Source organism: Lactuca sativa, chromosome 1 (genome assembly GCF_002870075.4).
Source record: "Lactuca sativa cultivar Salinas chromosome 1, Lsat_Salinas_v11, whole genome shotgun sequence".
Taxonomy (NCBI): domain Eukaryota; kingdom Viridiplantae; phylum Streptophyta; class Magnoliopsida; order Asterales; family Asteraceae; genus Lactuca; species Lactuca sativa.
Genome location: NC_056623.2, coordinates 27,298,765 through 27,318,693, shown reverse-complemented (window position 1 = coordinate 27,318,693; position 19,929 = coordinate 27,298,765). Strand labels below are relative to the sequence as shown.

The following is a 19,929-nucleotide window of genomic DNA, read 5'->3' as shown; positions in this document are numbered from 1 at the left end:
GTAAAATTTATATTTAAATTAACCATGTAATGTTATATTTAAATTAATAATTTAACCATTTTATACAAATTGTTCCAAAACTATATGTTTAAAATGATAATCATTTACATCCAACAATATATTAAAACTAATAAATTAAATATAATATGTTAAAAGTTAAAAGCATAACTTTATAAGTAGAAATAAATATATTATTTTAATATTGAAATTTAGTTTATAACTTTAGGTTTGATATTTATTTAACCTTATTAACCAACTTATAATTATTATTAGAAATAAATTGAAAAGTCATGAGAGTTTCGAATTAATATGGTGAAAGGAAAAATGCATGAGAGCTTTAAATGCATGGGGTTTAAGAAAAAATGTTAGTTTTATATACATATATATATATATATATATATATATATATATATATATATATATATATATATATATATATATATATATATATATATATATATATATATATATATATATATATATATATATATATATATATATATATATATATATATATATATATATATATATAGATTTTCTTAGAAGGCCCACACCGTCACCAATAAATCCCAACCACCAATGAACTTGTCCACCTATCTCGATCGTCCTTTTCCCTCGTCATATTCTTCTATTTTGATAACCATCTCCTCTATTTATGGACACTTGAGAAGCCTATCTCTACTTTGCTTAGCTAATATGAAATTAAAAAAACTAGGGATTTTATATTTGAGTAGAGAAGAATGTTACGTCATAGAGAGTTCCTTCATAAACAATCACGAATCCACTTTTGATTGATGAAGTTTTGTTGCGAGATACTCTGATGGCTATTAAGCATAACAAGGTTTAGCATTGTCATTTGCGAAAAGGGGGTTCCTATGTAAATGATTACAACATCATTGAAATGTTAGAGAGGGTTTCCATATAAAAGATTGCATTGGAATGTTAAATTTGTCATTCAACTAAGTATTCAAATCTGAATGCATGTCAATATAAATAGGTTATGCGTGTGAAACTTATTTATCATTACATAGGCTTAACATTGTCATTTGCCAAAAAGAGGTAAGCTCCAATTTCATTTCAAAATACTAGGAGGATAGTACTGGTTGTAGATGGAAAAAAAACATTTTTAAAGAATAAGCATTGCTAAAACATTATTAAAACTTATCAATTTCAAATCTATCAAAATCAAGAATGTACTTCATATGCTTTTAACGTAAATTGTTGATTACTGAAATTTGACGTTTTTTAGATTTTAATTGTTGAGTACTTAATTTATTAGTTTGTTAGTGTTTTAAGTTATTGTTTTATTTCTTATTGATTTTTATATTATTAAGTTATTGTTATTATAAAATATGAAGCTACATTAAAAGAACAAAGTAGGAAACAAGATTATAAAGAACTTTATTTTATTATTTGTGGTAAAAACAACCAACCTTTTAATAATATGACTCACCATTTTTACCACCAAAATAAGATGAAATAAGAGTTATAATATGAATTCACGTTATTATATAGAGTAAATTACACGAATGGTCCCTATGGTTTAGGGTAATTTGTGCGTTTGGTCACTATCTTATTTTTTTAACACGGAAGGTCCCTGTTATTTGTTTTTGTTACGCGTTTGGTCCTTGCTGTTTGTTTTTGTTATGCGTTTGGTCTCTGTCTTACCTAAAAATACTATTATTTAAATAGGGAAATTGGTAGGGTAGGTAAAGTAAGTTGAATATGTGGGGTTTAAGGCGTGTTTATTTAAATAAATTAAAAAAAATTAAGGGAAAAAAATAGTCTTTTTAGGTAAGACAGGGACCAAGTGCGTAACAAAAACAAATAATAGGGTTTCTAGTTAAAAAAATAAGTCAAGGACCTAACACGCAAATTACTCTAAACCATAGGGACAATTCGTGCAATTTACTCTATTATATATTGCTTTATTACACTCATAAAACATAACATATTGAGATGATTGTTACTAACGCTAAATAATGATGGAGAGTTATGAGATAAATGAGGAATCCAATGATTATTCAAAAACTGATATTTCATAGCAGATGTTTCTATCTTATTGTTTTTTATATTATTACAACTAATAATTTTTAAACTCTTAAATCATAAAAAAAATCAATCAAATCCATGTGGTTAAAATCACAAAAAAAACTGCACCACTCTCACGCGGTTAAAACCTATAACCGCAACCATATAAAATAATAGTACAACTACATTGCTACATTAACCCAACCATTCCGTTTCTAAAATTTAATAACCACATTTATGATTTTTGGTTCAGTTTTTTTGCCAATAACCAGACCGAACTACATCACACTCACTCATGATGAAATATATTCTTTTACAAGCACACATGCATATATACCAACTAGAAGGATTCCCATGCTTCGTTGTAGGCGAAAGTGACTAAGACACAACCAACTGTTGACGGAAGCATCAATTTTAAGTATGGGTACAATAGCATCCTACTTATTCTTAATTTATAAAATGGTTTTGATTAAATAAGATACAACAAAAAGGAGAAATCTTGCTTACTCAAATTTGGACAACTCAACGAAGAAATCATTAGGATTCAACCAATCAAATACTGCTAAATTCCCTTTGTTATCTTTCAACCCCTCAATCTATTTCAACTCCTTTGTTATCTTTCAACCGTAACTGGGTCTATTTCACCCCCGAGTCTATTTTAACTCCTTCAGTATCTTCTAACCCGTACTGAGTCTACTTAACCCCTACAGGTAAGCATAAAATATCACCAACAAGAGTCATAATGTGACAACTCGAATCTTTTTCCGTTAATGTTAGCCAGATTTCGTTAATAAAATTTGAATTTTGTTTAATTCCGTCAAATTCTTATGATTTGGAAAATCATTTAAGTTATATAATAGAATTTTCTTTTATGAGTCGGAACCAAAATCACGCGAAAACCCGAGTTTCCTTTGAAAATAAGCGAAAATCCAGCCTGACTGGTGTTCACAGTCGTGAACCCGATCACGACCGTAAACCTATTCACGGCTAGACCCCATAATCGACCATACCCCCAGCCTATATATACGAGACTCCCACCGTCATTTGAACTTTTCTAGCGGCGAACACACTTTCTCTCTCTAAAAATCATCACTCGAAAACACAAGGAAACACAAGATTTCTCTTCATTTATTGTTCTATCCGCCATGTACTCATTTTGGAGCATCAAATCATCAGTTTTTCATCAAGATAAAGTGTTGATGTTCTTGAGTTTACGGGCATACACTTTTCGAATCTTCAAACCTTCAAGGGCCACAAACCGTTTACGGCTGTACACCCTTCAAAAATTCATATTGTTGGATTATTGTCTAAGTACATAACTATATTTGGTATGTACTTGACCTGATTGTGCATGGTCCTTTTGGGTTGCCTTCACCAAAGCAACTTGACTGGAGGAATAATATAGAAATATGTGATTATGGTTTATTAATATATTATAAGAATAATATATTAAAAGAGAAATCATATTTGTTTAATTAACATTGGTCAATAATTGATTGAGAATTAGTTTTTGTGATCAAAAGAAGTTAATTGAACTTAAGAGGCTGAACTGTAATTATGTGATAGTTACAAAGTTAGGCACGGAAAACCTAATAAGATAGGGTGGACGAATTCTAAGGATAAAACCTTAAGAATTTGTCCATGATAGGGATTCTAGAATTATCTTATAGGCTGCTTGGTGGTTAAGTAGCCAGATAAGTATAATGACTGAAACCCTAATTCCTACACCTATATAAAGGACCCCTATGCATGGGAATTTCGGCCACTTGAACCCTAGAAGTCCTAGAGCCGAAATTTTCCTCTTCCCTCTCTCTCTCTCTCTTGCTTCCTCCAATTGCTATTGCTGTTTGTGATTCATTAGAGGCACAACACTTGATGTGCTAAAGTTCTCAAGGCTTCAAGTTCTTCAATCAACAACAAGGTAAACATCTAGATCTGTTTTGTTGTGTTAATTTCGATTATATACACTAGATCTAGGGTTTGAAAGTATTGGATGAATGCATGTACAATAGAAAAACCTAGATCGAAACATTAGGGTTTGCATGAGCACATAGGATGTTCTTTTGGCTCAAACCCATCAGTGGTATCAGAGAGTATATTTGGTTTTTATTGTATTGATGTCTTGATTGTTCATTCATGCTTTAAATTCGATTTTTGGGATGTCTGTCTGATGAACTCGACGAGTTCCATAGAGAACTCGACGAGTTCCAATGTGGACTCGACAAGTTTAGCTGTTAGACAGAGAGATTTTCGGGATTTCTTGTTGTTTTGCTTAAGGATAATTGCCTAAATCGTTTTTGACTAATAAAATCCAAATTTTATTACTGTTATATGATTATCTTTACCAAATCAAAAGATAATTACCGATTGTTTGAATAATAAATTTCTTATTTGATAATATTTGATTATTTGAATTAATTGTTGAATTATCTTGTAAATAAAATTGACTAGGTCAAATTTAGATAATCATTAAATTAATTGTTTAATTTAAATTATTTGCTATTTGATCCTTTATGTTTTGAAAAGTTCAAAACTTGTACTCAAGTTTTGAAATTTAAATTTTATGATTCAAAGTTTAATTTAAATTATTTAAATTTCAAACCCTACAATTTTAGAAGTTTAAAATTCAACCTTATACTTTATAATATTACAAGAATTATATATATATATATATATATATATATATATATATATATATATATATAACTTAAACGCTAGTCTTACCGTTAGTAGGCCTCATTCACGAAGGCAATCTATAAGGGGGGTATAAGGTTATGACCTATAAAATGTCCATTTAATGGGTGTCCACTCTCACCCACCGCTTCCTTGATTGGTGGAGGGTCGTTAGCCGCGAAAGTGTAGGATATGGCAACCCTTTCTCATTAATAAGTATAATGAATTATAAAAGTAACTAAATGTTTTTACAAAATTCCCAATCTTAGTTACTTTAGGCAAAAGTGAATTGATGTAATTCCATGAAATTACACTTTGTACCCTGCTAAGACGTTAGTGGAGCGTGTGTGGTTAACTGACACACTAATTGGGTTCTAAGCAAAGGTGACAAATGGTGACTTATTGTTTGTCATAGTTCGATGGATCATGTGTGGTTAACCGACACATCGAATAGGTGATTGTAACAATGAGGGCACCATGTACATTTTCATGGTTATTCACACCTGCTTTTTGATCCTCGGTATCCCAGTCACAAACTTTAGGGGCATATCAAGATTTAAACATGCCATTGAAAAGTTCAATGAATCTATTGAAAAGTTCAATGAATCTCAAAAGATCTAGGAGTTTTCAATACATTTAAAACTTAATCTCTTTTTTGTTTTTCATGGTGGAGAATTAGTAAATCGTCATTCACTTACCTTCAAATTATTTACATATTAGATTACGACATCCCTCTTCTAATTTGTAAATAATGTTGTTGGATCCTAGACCTAATTTCTCATTTGGGTGTTTAATTAGGGATTCATTTCTAATCAAAATTTGTTCTTTTTCCTTTTCAGATGTTGAACAACAACAATGCTTCTGGCTCGAATTCCTCCGGCTTGTTCTCACTCATGAACTTGTGTGGGAGAGTGATCTTTGACGTGTCCAATTTCGATGATTGGATCCGCAACATCCGAATGGTCACTCGTTACGAGGACAAAGAGTATGTACTTGATGAGAAGCTGAAGGAAATCAACCTCAACACTGCTACTGCCGAAGAGATCGCCGCCTTTGAGGCCCATGAGCGTGATGCCACGAAAGTCCATTGTATCATGCTAGCGACCATGACTGCAGAACTCCAAAATTCCTATGAAATGCATCAAGACTTGCTGGACCGGTGCCACCAAAGTGCGAAGCAAGAAAGGTATGAGATCATCACTTCGATGATCGCTACCTAAATGGGTAATGGAGAGTCCCTTACCGCTCATCTGCAAAAGATGCAAAGATATGTTGATCACCTGCTAAAGTTAAATGTTAACTTTGATGAAGCGCTGACAATCGACATCATCCTTCACTCCTTGCCTCCCTGCTATAACTAGTTCCGCATGACCTACCACATGAATAAGGAAGAGGTCACTTTGAGTAAGCTTCAAGGCTTGTTAAGGACTGCTGAGAGCAATCTCAAAGATAAGTCTGTTGCATCAACTCCAACTCCCGTTGCTGCCCCTGTCTTGGCAATAGGGTAAGGGAAGGGTAAGAAGAGGAAAGTTCCCTCAAAGAGCCACCACAAGGGAAAGTCCTAAGATGGTACCTCTTCTAGTGGAACCAAGGTTGGTTCTGCAAGCTATCAAGGATGGGAATATCAAACCGTCCTTCACAGGTATTTACACTATTAAATCTAATGATTCATCGCATGTTGTTTCTTGGGTTCTTGATACGGGATGTGGGTTTCACATATGTTCTGATTTGCAGGGACTAAGAAGAAATAGGGATGTGGAGCGTAGAAGGATAAACCTAATCATGGGAAATAGAAGATCGTCGCCTGTCACCAAGATTGGAGTATATTCCTTAGTGCTTAGTAATAGATTAGGTTTAGATTTAAACAATTGTTTCTATCCGCCACATATGGCAAGAAACATCATCTCATTTCATGGTTTATATAGACAAGGATTTAGATTATCATTTGATAATGAAAAAGGTTCTATTTATGCTTATCTTAATAATGTTTTATATTTTGAAGCATTGCCTTGTAATGGAATTTATGAAACTGTGATGGTCGTAGATAACTTAGTAAATGATGTGTTGTGTGTTGATTCTTCCAATAGTATGGATAAAGCATGCTTGTGGCATTGTCGTCTTGGACATGTCAACAAGAAACGCATAGCCCAACTCCAAAATGATGAAGTGTTGGAGTCATTCGACCTTAAGGATGATGACGTGTGCGAGTCTTATTTACTTGGAAAGATGACCAAGTCACCCTTTATTGGCACTTGTGAAAGGGGTGAGGGTTTATTGGATCTCATACACACCGATGTATGTGGTCCCTTTAGATCCACCACAAAGGATGCGAGCTGCTTCTATGTGACTTTTACCGATGATTATAGCAGATATGAGTATATTTACTTAATCAAGCACAAGTCAGAAACGTTTGAAAGGTTCAAAGAGTTTAAACAAGAAGTGGAGAATCAGTTGGGCAGGAAAATCAAGATGCTTCGATCCGATCGAGGAGGAGAGTACCTAAGTCTTGAATTCCACGACTACCTCAAGGAATGCGAAATCATTTCGCAATTGACGCCACCTAGGACACTGCATTTGAATGGTGTGGATGAGAGGCGTAATCGAACCTTGCTAGACATGGTTCATTCCATGATGATTCGTGCTTCGCTACCTATCTCATTCTGGGGGTATACCTTAAAGACTGCCGCCCATATCCTTAACTTAGTCCCTACGAAGAAGGTTGCCAAAACACCTCACGAGATGTCAACAGGGAAAGCTCCCTCGTTGTCACATATCAAGGTTTGGGGCTGCAAGGCTTTCGTAAGACGAGAGACTCACGACAAGCTCGAACCTCATAGTGAGCTGTGTATTTTCATCGGTTACCCACAAGAAGTCCTTTAGATATCTCTTCTATAGACCGAGTGACAACGTTGTCTTCGTCGTGAGGAGAGGGGTTTTCCGAGAACAAGAACTTATAAGCCAAGGGGACAGTGGGAGGCAAATCGATCTTGAAGAGATTCAAGATTTGAGCGATGAAGGAACCTCTAACGCTAGCACTCAACCCGAGGAGGAAACTTCGGTTGAACCAATTGACGAGTCCTTACCTCTTAGATGTTCTGAAAGAGTTAGGTTTCAACCCCAGTTATATGGTTTTCATATTACTACAGAAGGGGATATGTATATTAGTGATATTACACTAATAAATTTGGACAAACCTAACAGCTATAAGGAAGCCGTGGCAGGCCCGGAGTCTGCGAAGTGGAAAGAGGCGATAAACAGCAAGATTCAGTCTATGTATGACAACCAAGTTTGGAATTTGGTTGACAATGTACCAGGTCGTAAGACGGTCGGGTGCAAATGGATCTTCAAGAAGAAGACCGATATGGATGGGAATGTGCACACTTATAAGGCGCGATTGGTCGCGAAGGGTTTCACTCAAACTCCCTGATTTGACTATGATGAAATCTTCTCACCAGTTGCGAAGATAAAGTCTATTAGGGTGATGCTGGCCATTGCTGCATTTCATGAATATGAAATTTGGCAAATGGATGTCAAAACCGCTTTCCTTAATGGGAAGTTGACTGAGGATGTTTACATGGCTCAGCCAGAGGGTTTTGTCAATGCGAAGCTTCCCAACAGAGTGTGTAAGCTTGAGAAGTCCATTTATGGACTTAAGCAAGCGTCTCACAGATGGAATCTTTGTTTCGATGAGAAAGTCAAAGAGTTTGGTTTTCTATGAAGCGAGGATGAATCATGTGTATATGTTAAAGCCAGTGGGAGTATAGTAAGCTTCCTCGTATTGTATGTCGATGACATACTACTCATAGGAAACGACATCCCGTCACTTCAAGAAGTTAGGTATTGGCTTGGGAAGTGCTTCGCTATGAAGGACCTCGGAGAGGTTGCCTGTATTCTAGTAATAAGGATAGTGAGAAACAGAAGTAAGAGACTAATAGGACTTAGTCAGAATACTTACTTGGATAAGGTACTAAAACGTTTTAGTATGGAGAATTCAAAGAAGGGAGAGTTACCAATCCAAAGTAATGCCAAGTTGAGTAAGACTCAAAGTCCGAGTACCGAAGTCGAGATAGCAGAAATAAGCTGAGTACCATACGCTTTCGCAGTTGGCTCAATTATGTATGCTATGACTTTTACTCACCCTAATGTGGCCTTTGCTTTGAGCATGGTCAACAGATATCAAGGGAACCATGACAAAGCACATTGGACCACAATCAAGAATATTCTTAAGTACCTTCGAAGGACCAAGGAATGGTTTCTAGTCCTCGATGGGAGTGACGACTTAAAGGTGTGAGGGTATAGTGACGCCAGTTTTTAGGCCGACAGGGACAACTACCGTTCACAGTCGGGCTAGCTCTTTACCCTTAATGGATGAGCAGTGACTTGGAAAAGTTCCAAGTAGGAGACCGTAGCTAATTCAACGTGCGAATCAGAGTACATTGCAGCGAGCGAAGCGTCAAAGGGGGCAATATGGTCGAAGAACTTTATTGGAGACCTTGGAGTTGTGTCGGCCATACAGGACCCTATGGAAATTTTCTGTGATAATGAAGGAGCGGTTGGCTTGACCAAGGAACCGAGGGATCACGGTAGATCTCGACATATCGACATAAAATATCACTTTATTCGACATCGGATAGAAGAAGGATTCCTCGTAGTGAAGAGGGTATCGTCAAAGGATAACCCAGCAGATTATTCAAACGGTCCACAGTCGTTCATATGTTGGAAGTAGGTATGAATGATGATTGTCATGAATTAGTGTGTAGATTGTCTAAAGTGTATTAGACATAACAAAAGTTTTCTACAACGTTCCTGAGTGCTTATGTACAAGTTTTGAGCATTGGAATAAACCCACGCTTGCTGGAATCACTTCATGGAATTCATCATGAGTAATCGCAAGAAGATAATATCGTATGGTCTTAAAACCTAGATATATGGTTTATTGTTTGCTAGTTGGTTGTGCATTGATAGTGCATAAATGCATCAGTAACTTGATGTTATAACACACATTGTTGTGTATGATTTGGTTAGTGGATAGTAAATGCATATAAGTCGAAGTTTATCTGTTCCTTTTATCCTAAGAGGTTAAAAGAGATATCAGGGCCCCTCGATGATTTGGTTTGACTTATGTGTTGGGCCCGGTCAGGACTGAATTGATGTGTTCAATTAAGTTCTATGTCAAACGAATCAGAGATCGAGAAACAAACTGCTGGACAATAAGTATGACTATGTTCCATGTAATTGTCCGCATGATATCTAGAACAAAGGATTATATGATCCCTTATCTTAAGGACAGGTTATTAATAAGATCAAGAGTTTTGAGAACTGTGATTGCTAATCGAATCCAGAAGTTACATTTGCATTTATAGTTATTAGACTTATCCAAGTGGGAGACTGTTGGATTAGTGTCTAAGTCTGTAACTATATTTGGTATGTACTAGACCCGGTTGTGCATGGTCCTTTTGGGTTGCCTTCACCAAAGCAACTTGACTAAAGGAATAATATAGAAAGAGGTGATTATGGTTTATTAATAAATTATAAGAATAATATATTAAAAGAAAAATATATTCATTTAATTAATATTGGTCAATAATTAATTGAGAATTAGTTTTTGTGATCAAAAGAAGTTAATTGAACTTAAGGGGCTGAACTGTAAATATGTGATAGTTACAAAGTTAGACAAGGAAACCATAATAAGATAGGGTGGACGAATTCTAAGGATAAAGCCTTAAGAATTCGTCCATGATAGGGATTCTAGAATTATCTTATGGGATGCTTGGTGGCTAAGTAACCAGATAAGGATAATGAATGAAACCCTAATTCATACACCTATATAAAGGACCCCTATGCATGGGAATATTGGCCACTTGAACCCTAGAAGTCCTAGAGCCGAAATTTTCCTCTCCCCCCTCTCTCTTGCTTCCTCTAATTGTTATTGGTGTTTGTGATTCATTAGAGGCACAACACTTGAGGTTCTAAAGTTCTCGAGGCCTCAAGTTCTTCAATCAACAACAAGGTGAACATCTAGATCTGTTTTGTTGTGTTAATTTTGATTATATACACTAGATCTAGGGTTTGCAAGTCTTGGATGAATGCATGTACAATAAATAAACCAAGATCCAAGCATTAAGGTTTGCATGAGCACATAGAATGTTCTTTTGGCTCAATCCCATCAAATATTTCCTTCAAGAACACCGTTCACGGCCGTAAACCCTTCAAGGGGCTGTTCACGACCAAGAATAGTTCATGGCCGTAATCTCCTTCACGGCCGCAATCAGCCTCACATCGTGAATCTTGGCTGCAAACCCACTTTTCCGATTCAATCGAGTCCCGGTAACATTCCTAAACCAAAAACAAGTGTTTTTCTAACACTATAAATAATGGTTTAGCTAATAAAATATAACTATGTATTTAATTGTTGATTAGGATCCCGTTAAGTACCGCGTGCATCCACCCGAGGGTCTTCGCTCTCAATTTCGTTGTCCAAATTTTCACACGACCAACAATGAGTTCATAGCCCTATGCTTTTATGGTTTTAATGTTTTCATGGGAAGAGTACAAGCCAAACACAAATGATTTTGTGTATTTAAACAAAGGGATTTCAAAACACTTAAAACTGATGTAATACGGGCTCCACATTTCATGAAACATTTAGATATTTTATCCCTTTTGTATTATGTTGAGCATAAGGGATGCTTTCAACTTACTGTCAAATTGCATAGTTTTCAGATCAATCCATGATCCAAATACATAATTTTCATGCAAACTATAATAGGTATAGTTTGGGGTTTCAATTCAGAGCTTATACATAATATTCATGCTAACTATAACACCCGCTGACTACCTTACAAATATAATTACATGCAACAGACACTAGTTATTTTATTTACTGTAAGGTCCCACACTACAACGACTGGACTCAAACAAGAGCTGCACAACAGAGGTAAACCTAGCCTTCAAAAATTATCTAATTTATGTAACATGTGGCCTCTCATATTCGTTGAATAGTTAAATAGTATTAACAGTTTTCCTAAAATCACAAAGCAAGCAGCATTCAAGCATCAAGCTCTAACCATTCTGAGCAAATCATTAGCCCTAATCTAGCGTGCTATTTACATTTCCACATACTAAATCAAATAAACATGTATGGGTCTTTTGGGAATACTTACTTGAGCTCGGCCGATTGCACACATCACACCCCATTTTATAAAAATCCTTTTTAGAAAATTCTTTTTCTTTTTACTGATTCATCAGTTTGAGTTCAGACACACCCAAAAGTGTGCCGGAATCCCTCAAACCAAGACTCTGATACCAACTAGTAATGTCCATAAAATAGAGAGTAAAATTTCATTTTTAATATAAAATTAACTATTCATTTCATTATTTCCAAAAGACCATCATAGTATAAAATGTATTGATATGTCCATACCTATACATATAATTTACATCGTATCTTAATATTTTTAGCTATTTTTATGCCCATTATAGAACAAAAGGTACATAATCTATTATATATTGTGATGTAGGGGTAAAAGACATGCTGTGAGCAAAAAGGAAGCTGGAAGCTAGGAATTTGGATCAAGGCTAAAATGAAGAAAAATATACTTACCATGTCAAGGTGACATTCCCAAAATGTGGTGTTTTGGATTTCCCCGATGGATCTAGAATACTTGTTGAATACGAGATAAACACGAAGGCTACGACATGGTGGAATGATTTCGGGAAAACTATATATAGAAATCATAATCCTCTGGAAATTAAACTTTTGTTGGAGCTATTGTCGTATTTTGAAGGCCAAGAACACACTTTGGAGCTTGTAGTTGCAGAAGATTGATTATAGCTTGGACTTGAGAGATTTGAGGCAATACAACATCATATTATGTTTTTCTTCTTAAGTTTAATCATGAATGTTAAGTTGAATTTCATTTTTCTGTGTTTAATTGCTGAAATCATGGGCTAAAAACCTATGACTTTTGTTTAGATTAGATTTCTTGAATTTTTACGGTTTGATTTATGGTTTGGATGATGTCTAGTTGGTTATTTGTTATTTTAGCTTATTAAAGAACCTTCTATGCTTATGAGAACTACTTTTTCTATTTATTGATTAGTCTAGTTAAGTTTGTGTGACCATCATTCTTGACTAAACTTGAATCTTATGATCTTTGTGAATTACAAAATTATAGGACTAGTGTTTTGACTAAAACCTAGGGTTAAATAAAAAAAATAGGTAAGTAATTATAGAAGCTAACATATGACGACCAATCATATATTAAATTGATTTTAATAAATCAAATTAATCAATCAGTTATAAGTCTACTTTTGGTGCTTGCTTTCTAACGAACTTCAAGAGGATTTGATTTGATTATTTTCTATAATAATCAAAAGGCATCTAACCCTAATCTTTATATTAATTTCGATTTTCATAACCTCTCTATAGGGTTTCTTGATGTTCATAAGTTATTGCTATCAATAGAGAAAACATTGTTCCTTTCTAGGTCGCATGTGAACTTAAGGATTTAAGTGTTTGGCTACCACATGGAATTTTTTATACCATAGAAAACCCATCAGTTATATGTTCCAAATTTAAGGTTCCTTAGGATATTTGGTCTCATACACAAGTTTGAGCTCTTTCTTCCATGATTCTAACCTAATTTGGAAGGGACATGCATTAGACATGCATGTCCATAAAGCATTGATTTTTTTACTGCGGGTTAGGAGTAGGAAAACCTTTTGGAAGTTATGGACTTGAGACTTTAATGATTAAGTGCTTAATGGTTTACTTCATGCCTTAAGTTGCCATTAAGAACCTAGATTTAGGGAGCTTGACTTATTGGGATGTCTTAATGAATAAAGTTGGAAACTTTATCCATCAAGACCTTAGGAAGAATAAGTTCTAAGCATTGGAGCTCATGTAATGGATGGAAAACGACTTAATCCATTAAGCTGTTGAGATCCAGTCCTCACGAAGTGACATCTTGGCCGTCACGTCGTGGCGACTGGGGGGGGGGGGGCAAGTCAACTATTTTCTTTATTCTACCACGAACGTGGTGACTCGTTGAAGTTGACTTGGGCAGCTGACTATGACCATTGACTTTTTGACTTGGTTGACTTTTGGTCAATTTGCTAGTTTTAGAAGGTGGACTTAGGGTTCACATTGTATGGCTTGTTAGGTGGTGTTTAGCACTTGTTTGACTGCGATAGACTGTTAGCTGCTTACGACACTTTCGAGATGAGTCTTCTAATTATACTATGTATGATGCTAGTTGTCTTTGTGATAATTGCATGAAAGACAATGAGGGTAGCACATGACAACTATATGGAAGACCATGGGGGTAGCCCATGACATTTCAAGGAAAGACCATGAGAGTAGCCCATGACACTTGGATGTAAGACCATGGGGGTAGCCCATGAAAAATGTATGTATGATATGTGTTATTTTGGGGGATTCACTAAGCTTTGTGTGTATGATTTTATGTTAAAATGTTTTTAGGTACATCCAGTTCCAAAGCGAAGGGTCCGACATGATTGCATCACATCCACTGGAGATTCCGTACTTTTGATTTTACCATTACTCTGATGATTGTTTAGAAACACTTTTGATACTCAAATATCTTTTTGGAAGTAATGAATGAATGTATTGGTTGAATTCAAAATGAAATTTTTACTTGGTATTTTTGGGACGTTACATATTCATTCACTTGTAATTTTCTTTCTTAAGTGTTAAAGTTATATATTTCAAAATAAATTTTAATCTAAACATATATCATTTGAGCATCGGAATTTCCAGATCGTACAAAAACCTTTAACATGGAATCATATTCAATAGCGGGTTCAACAAAACAATTGAAAATCATACCCTTTATGCTTAGGTAATTTTAGCCATAATAACTACAATTTCAACCTTTACAACCCCTAATTATCAAGTATTTAATTCATAAAAGAGTCCTAATTACATTAGTCACCCATTTATAGAGAATTATAAGTTTTTACCTCTTCAATCTCATCAATTTTAAAGGACCATGATGTATGTAACTATTTTTGCTTTCCTAATAAACTGGACACTCTCACAATCGTTGTTGCATAGCCACAAAATAGCCACATGTGATATCTCCCGGACACAATACCAACCCCCGTTGCCTTCTTTGTTCTTATGACCACACAACACATAGGAATTGGGAACCCATGTGCTCTTGACCTATAATATCATTCTCTATCTTATGTCTCGTTCCCTTTTCTCTCAAATTCCCGCACGTACATCTTCAGGGGCATGATTGTTACATATGTAAAGTTTGTGGTTTTGAATAATTAATGAGAGATGAAATTTTAAACATAAGTACACAAAGTGGAGTAGAGCAACCCAAAGTTTAGAGTAAACCACAGAAAGCGTGTGAAGGTATTGAGTTAGGTTTGGACCTTCAAATTTTAAAATAGATGGAAGATGAAAATCATAACAAATATGATGAGAAAATGGATACCGTAGATTGAGAATTTTCCCAAGATGCAAATACAAAAATAGTATACCTTAATGAAAATCAAAATAAATGCATATAGAATAGATGAGCATATCCTAGAGAATATTTGGGTTAACATCAACTTCATTTTTAAACAAAACCATTTTCTACTTACTGTTATTCAAGGCATTACGATTCTCAACGATGATGTTCTATTTCCGAAGGAGGCGACGACGTCCATTGCGCTATCCAGTGATGCCGTGTATGGGGTTCTATGATGAAGATTATCTATAAAATCGATGACGATATTTCGGAAAGAAGAGAATCCATCGCTGCTCCTCTCACATTCTAACAAAAAATTAAGCATTGAATAAACATAAATGAATCCGACTAAAAGCCTCTTAATTCTATTAAACAGTTATTAGACTTCCACCACTGTTCCTCCCCAATCCATCATTGCTCCTCCCGCATTCCTAACAGAAAATCAAGGATTGAATGAGCAGAAAGGAATCCGGCTTAAAATCTTCTATTCATCCGCGCACAACGAAAATACATAAGAAATAAATGAACAATTGAAAAAAAAGGAAAAAAAAATCAGCCGATTAGGCCAAATCAAGAACAATACGGTTGGATACTAACACTGTTCATAAGTCGGTCCCAATTTAATATGTATACCAATATACGTGGAAAGAAAACATATTCAAATAGTCATAAATAAATTAATATGACATGGATCTTACAATTCAAAATGGATTGCTTTAGATATGTAAAATAAACAAATAATCTTACCTTAAAACAACTTTATATTATAAAGGTGTTATTATATAACTTGCAGTACTAGTTTAGTTGTTTAACTACTAGAAAACGTGAAGTTATAGCATTCTATAAAATAATAAAATATATAAAGTATATTATTGGGATAAACAGCCCAATATTATAATCAAGGTGGCCTACCAAACTGACCCCAGGAATGAGGAAACTGTCCAAGCCCAGATAGTTCATATAAATCGTATACGGTAACTATGTGGCGCGAAGCACTAGATCACGGCACCATCACATGACGAGACATCTCAATCGTACACGTTAAGCCTCTAAATCTAACGGTAAATGCTTGGTCCGCACTTTCACGATCACATCATACATGTATAAAATCAACGGCTCAGATCATCCCAACCACGCACTCTAAAGCTAGGGTTTTCTCTTACGTATATAAAGCTGTAGAATACTCACCGGCCGGTGCAGTGCAGGCTGTCTGCCCTCCCAAAAAAAGAAACAATCGCTCGTTCGCTCTCTACGCATTTTGATCTCTAGATTTATCTATTCAACGTCGTCGTTGAGTATCTCCGTTATCGGCTCTCCGGCGGTTTTATCCCTTTTTGGTAAATTTTTCGGAAAAAAATCTTTAAAAGTTTTGAATTGAGAGGGTGGTTGAGTTGTTAGGGTTTGATTCGGTTAAATTAATTATTAATTAAGACAAAGAAAGAGAAAAAATGGCGCAGATTCAGGTACAGCCTCTTACGGTATCTGGACCGAATGGTGTGGCGTCTGCGGCAACAACGACGACGACGCCCAATGCTAGCGGTGTAGCTGCTGCTGCGGCTGTTGCTGGCGCTGCGGTGGCGGTAGCGGCAGCCGGCGCTAATCAGTCGTTTGTCACGACGTCGCTTTACGTTGGGGACCTTGAATTCAATGTTACTGATTCGCAGCTGTACGATCTGTTTAACCAAGTTGGGCAGGTTGTCTCTGTTAGGGTTTGTAGGGATTTGTCCACTCGGCGATCCCTTGGTTATGGTTACGTTAACTACAGCAACCCTCCTGATGGTCAGTCTCTACCTGCATTTGTAATTTTCCGATTTTCTGTGTTGAGATTTTTACATTTGGTTTGTATCGTTATTGATCAATGTAATTTTTTGTATTCGTTGAAAGATCTGTTCTCTTTGCATTACGAATTTATGGAATTGAATTCCTTTGACATAATATACAATTGCAATATTTAACTATAACAACAGATCATATGGGAAACCAGCCACCTTCATTAGCGATTGACACGATCTCTACTCTAAATGTATGAAATATGAATCATGAACATATGTGAATCCCTGTTTGTTGATTATAACTTGTAAAGTTGTTAGTGCGTTGTTTATTTTTCAAGTGGAGCTCAATTATGTAAGTTGTTTACATCAGTGTTTCCTTTTCTGTATATTTTTGAACGGTTTTGCTGTGAATTCACCTTGATTCTCAATATTGGGCATTTTCATACCATTTTTGTAGTTCATGATTGTGTTCTTAGTTATTTATTTGTTTCATGTCAATCTGTTTTCAGCTGCAAGGGCTATTGATGTACTGAATTTCACAGCTGTAAATGGAAAGGCGATTCGCATCATGTATTCTCATAGAGACCCAAGCATTCGTAAAAGTGGAACTGCAAATATATTTATTAAGGTTTGTATATTGATTACACTTCCTTTATCCTCTTACTATATATATTATACATACATGTATTTACCTATTTTTTTTTTGTGTATACAGAACTTGGACAAGTCCATTGACAACAAAGCCCTTCACGACACCTTTTCAAGCTTTGGTAACATTCTGTCTTGCAAGATTGCAGTTGATGGCACAGGCCAATCAAAAGGCTATGGCTTTGTGCAATTTGACACTGAAGAAGCTGCTCAAACTGCAATTGATAAGCTAAATGGCATGCTGATGAATGACAAACAAGTCTATGTTGGTCATTTTCTTCGTAAGCAAGAACGTGACTCTTCTTTAAGCAGGACAAAGTTCAATAACGTGTACGTGAAGAATCTTTCTGAATCCACAACTGATGAAGATCTGAAACAGACATTTGGTGAATATGGAACAATAACAAGTGCTGTTGTTATGAGAGATGGAGATGGGAAATCAAAGTGTTTTGGATTTGTCAACTTTGAGAATGCAGATGATGCTGCTAATGCTGTTGAGGCTTTAAATGGGAAGAAATTTGATGATAAGGAGTGGTATGTTGGAAAGGCTCAGAAGAAATCCGAAAGAGAAATGGAACTCAAGAGCCGATTTGAACAGACTGCTAAAGAAGCTGTTGATAAGTTTCAAGGTGTTAATTTATATGTCAAGAATCTTGATGACACTATCGATGATGATAAGCTTAAGGAAATTTTCGCTGAGTATGGTACTATCACTTCCTGCAAGGTCAGCTTCCGAATTTAACTTCATTAATTAGTTAATTAATTAAAGGGTGTTTTAGGAAAATCCGAAAAAAAGATAACCTTTTTTGGTTTTGTGTTACTAGGTTATGCGTGATCCTAGCGGAATCAGTAGAGGTTCTGGTTTTGTTGCCTTTTCGTCTACTGAAGAGGCTTCTCGAGCTGTAAGATTTTATTAAATATTGTTTACTATATTTTTTAACGAAAAATTAACGAGGTTTTTCATTTACAGCTTAGTGAGATGAATGGGAAAATGATTGTTAGCAAACCACTTTATGTTGCACTTGCTCAACGTAAGGAAGAAAGAAGGGCAAGGCTTCAGGTAAGTGATTTATAAGGAAATAATTATGATTTGTTAATTGGTTTTTAAAATATTTGTAATTTGTTGATTTTTAGGCTCAATTCTCACAAATGAGGCCAGTTGCAATGGCACCATCAATGATGGCGCCACGTATGCCAATGTATCCTCCAGGTGGACCGGGAATGGGGCAGCAGCTATTTTATGGGCAGGCGCCCCCTGCTATAATTCCTCCACAGGCTGGATTCGGTTACCAGCAGCAGCTGGTGCCCGGAATGAGGCCGGGCGGGGGTCCCATGCCAAACTTCTTTGTTCCAGTTGTGCAACAAGGTCAACAAGGTCAACGCATGGGTGGAAGACGTGGAGCAGGTCCTGTGCAACAAAATCAGCAGCCTGTCCCAATGATGCAACAGCAGGTATATGATTATTTTTCATTTAGTATCTAATTATCTATATCTATATATATCAACCATGTGTGAGGAAATTTGCTTGTATTTTTTTCAGATGGTTCCAAGAGGGGGTGGACGAATGTATCGTTACCCGGGTAGGAACATGGGAGATGGAAACATGGGAGGAGGAGGAGGAGGGATGCTTCCGGTGCCTTACGACATGGGCGGCATACTTCCACGTGGAGGTGGAGGAGGAGGAGATGGTGCTGCTACCGGCGGCATACAGCAGCAGCCACCAGTGCCTATTACAGCGTTGGCTTCTGCTCTTGCGAATGCACCACCTGAGCAGCAAAGAACGGTTAGTAAATATGAGAAAGTGGATTGATTGGTGTTTTGTTTGATGGTGATGGTTTTTATTGGTACAGATGTTGGGGGAGAGTTTGTATCCGTTGGTGGACCAGTTGGAGCATGAGCATGCTGCTAAAGTGACAGGGATGCTGCTGGAGATGGATCAGACAGAAGTGTTGCATTTGTTGGAGTCGCCAGAAGCTTTGAAGGCTAAGGTTGCTGAGGCTATGGACGTTCTTAGGAATGTCCAGCAGCAGCATCAAGCTGCAAATAACAACACCAACGCGCCTCCTCCTGCTGCTCAGCTTGCTTCCCTCTCTCTCAATGAGAATCTTGTTTCTTGAGTAGATGATGAGGATTGATGATGAGGCTTTTTTATTTTATTTTATTTAATTTAATCTTTTTTTCTTTTCTATAGATTGGTTGCTTGAAAAACATTATTAGACTAGTAGAGGAGGATGCCTGCCTTGGTTCTTTTGGATTTTATGGTACTGCTTTTGATATGTGGTTTTGTTTAAAAAATCCCACCTCAACTGCTTTGCTCA

The 19,929-nt window shown here is 36.0% G+C and overlaps 1 protein-coding gene across 1 annotated transcript; it reads left to right on the top strand.

Annotated features, from left to right (window-relative positions):
• The first annotated feature begins 16,376 nt into the window (after positions 1 to 16,376).
• LOC111876172 (polyadenylate-binding protein 2) lies at positions 16,377 to 19,929 on the top strand. Its single transcript, XM_023872697.3, has 8 exons — positions 16,377 to 16,970; positions 17,473 to 17,591; positions 17,679 to 18,335; positions 18,436 to 18,513; positions 18,582 to 18,671; positions 18,746 to 19,063; positions 19,152 to 19,394; positions 19,462 to 19,929. Exons 1-8 carry the CDS (start codon positions 16,640 to 16,642, stop codon positions 19,726 to 19,728), a joined length of 2,103 nt encoding a protein of 700 aa, XP_023728465.1. The 5' UTR covers positions 16,377 to 16,639; the 3' UTR covers positions 19,729 to 19,929.

What these genes read in the sequence shown, in the direction of transcription:
- LOC111876172 (XM_023872697.3), top strand. Translation starts at nt 16,640, where the DNA reads ATGGCGCAGATTCAGGTACAGCCTCTTACGGTATCTGGACCGAATGGT. An exon ending in CTACAGCAACCCTCCTGATG is followed by an intron (nt 16,971 to 17,472) that starts GTCAGTCTCTAC and finishes ATCTGTTTTCAG; the next exon opens with CTGCAAGGGCTATTGATGTA. An exon ending in CTGAAGAGGCTTCTCGAGCT is followed by an intron (nt 18,514 to 18,581) that starts GTAAGATTTTAT and finishes TTTCATTTACAG; the next exon opens with CTTAGTGAGATGAATGGGAA.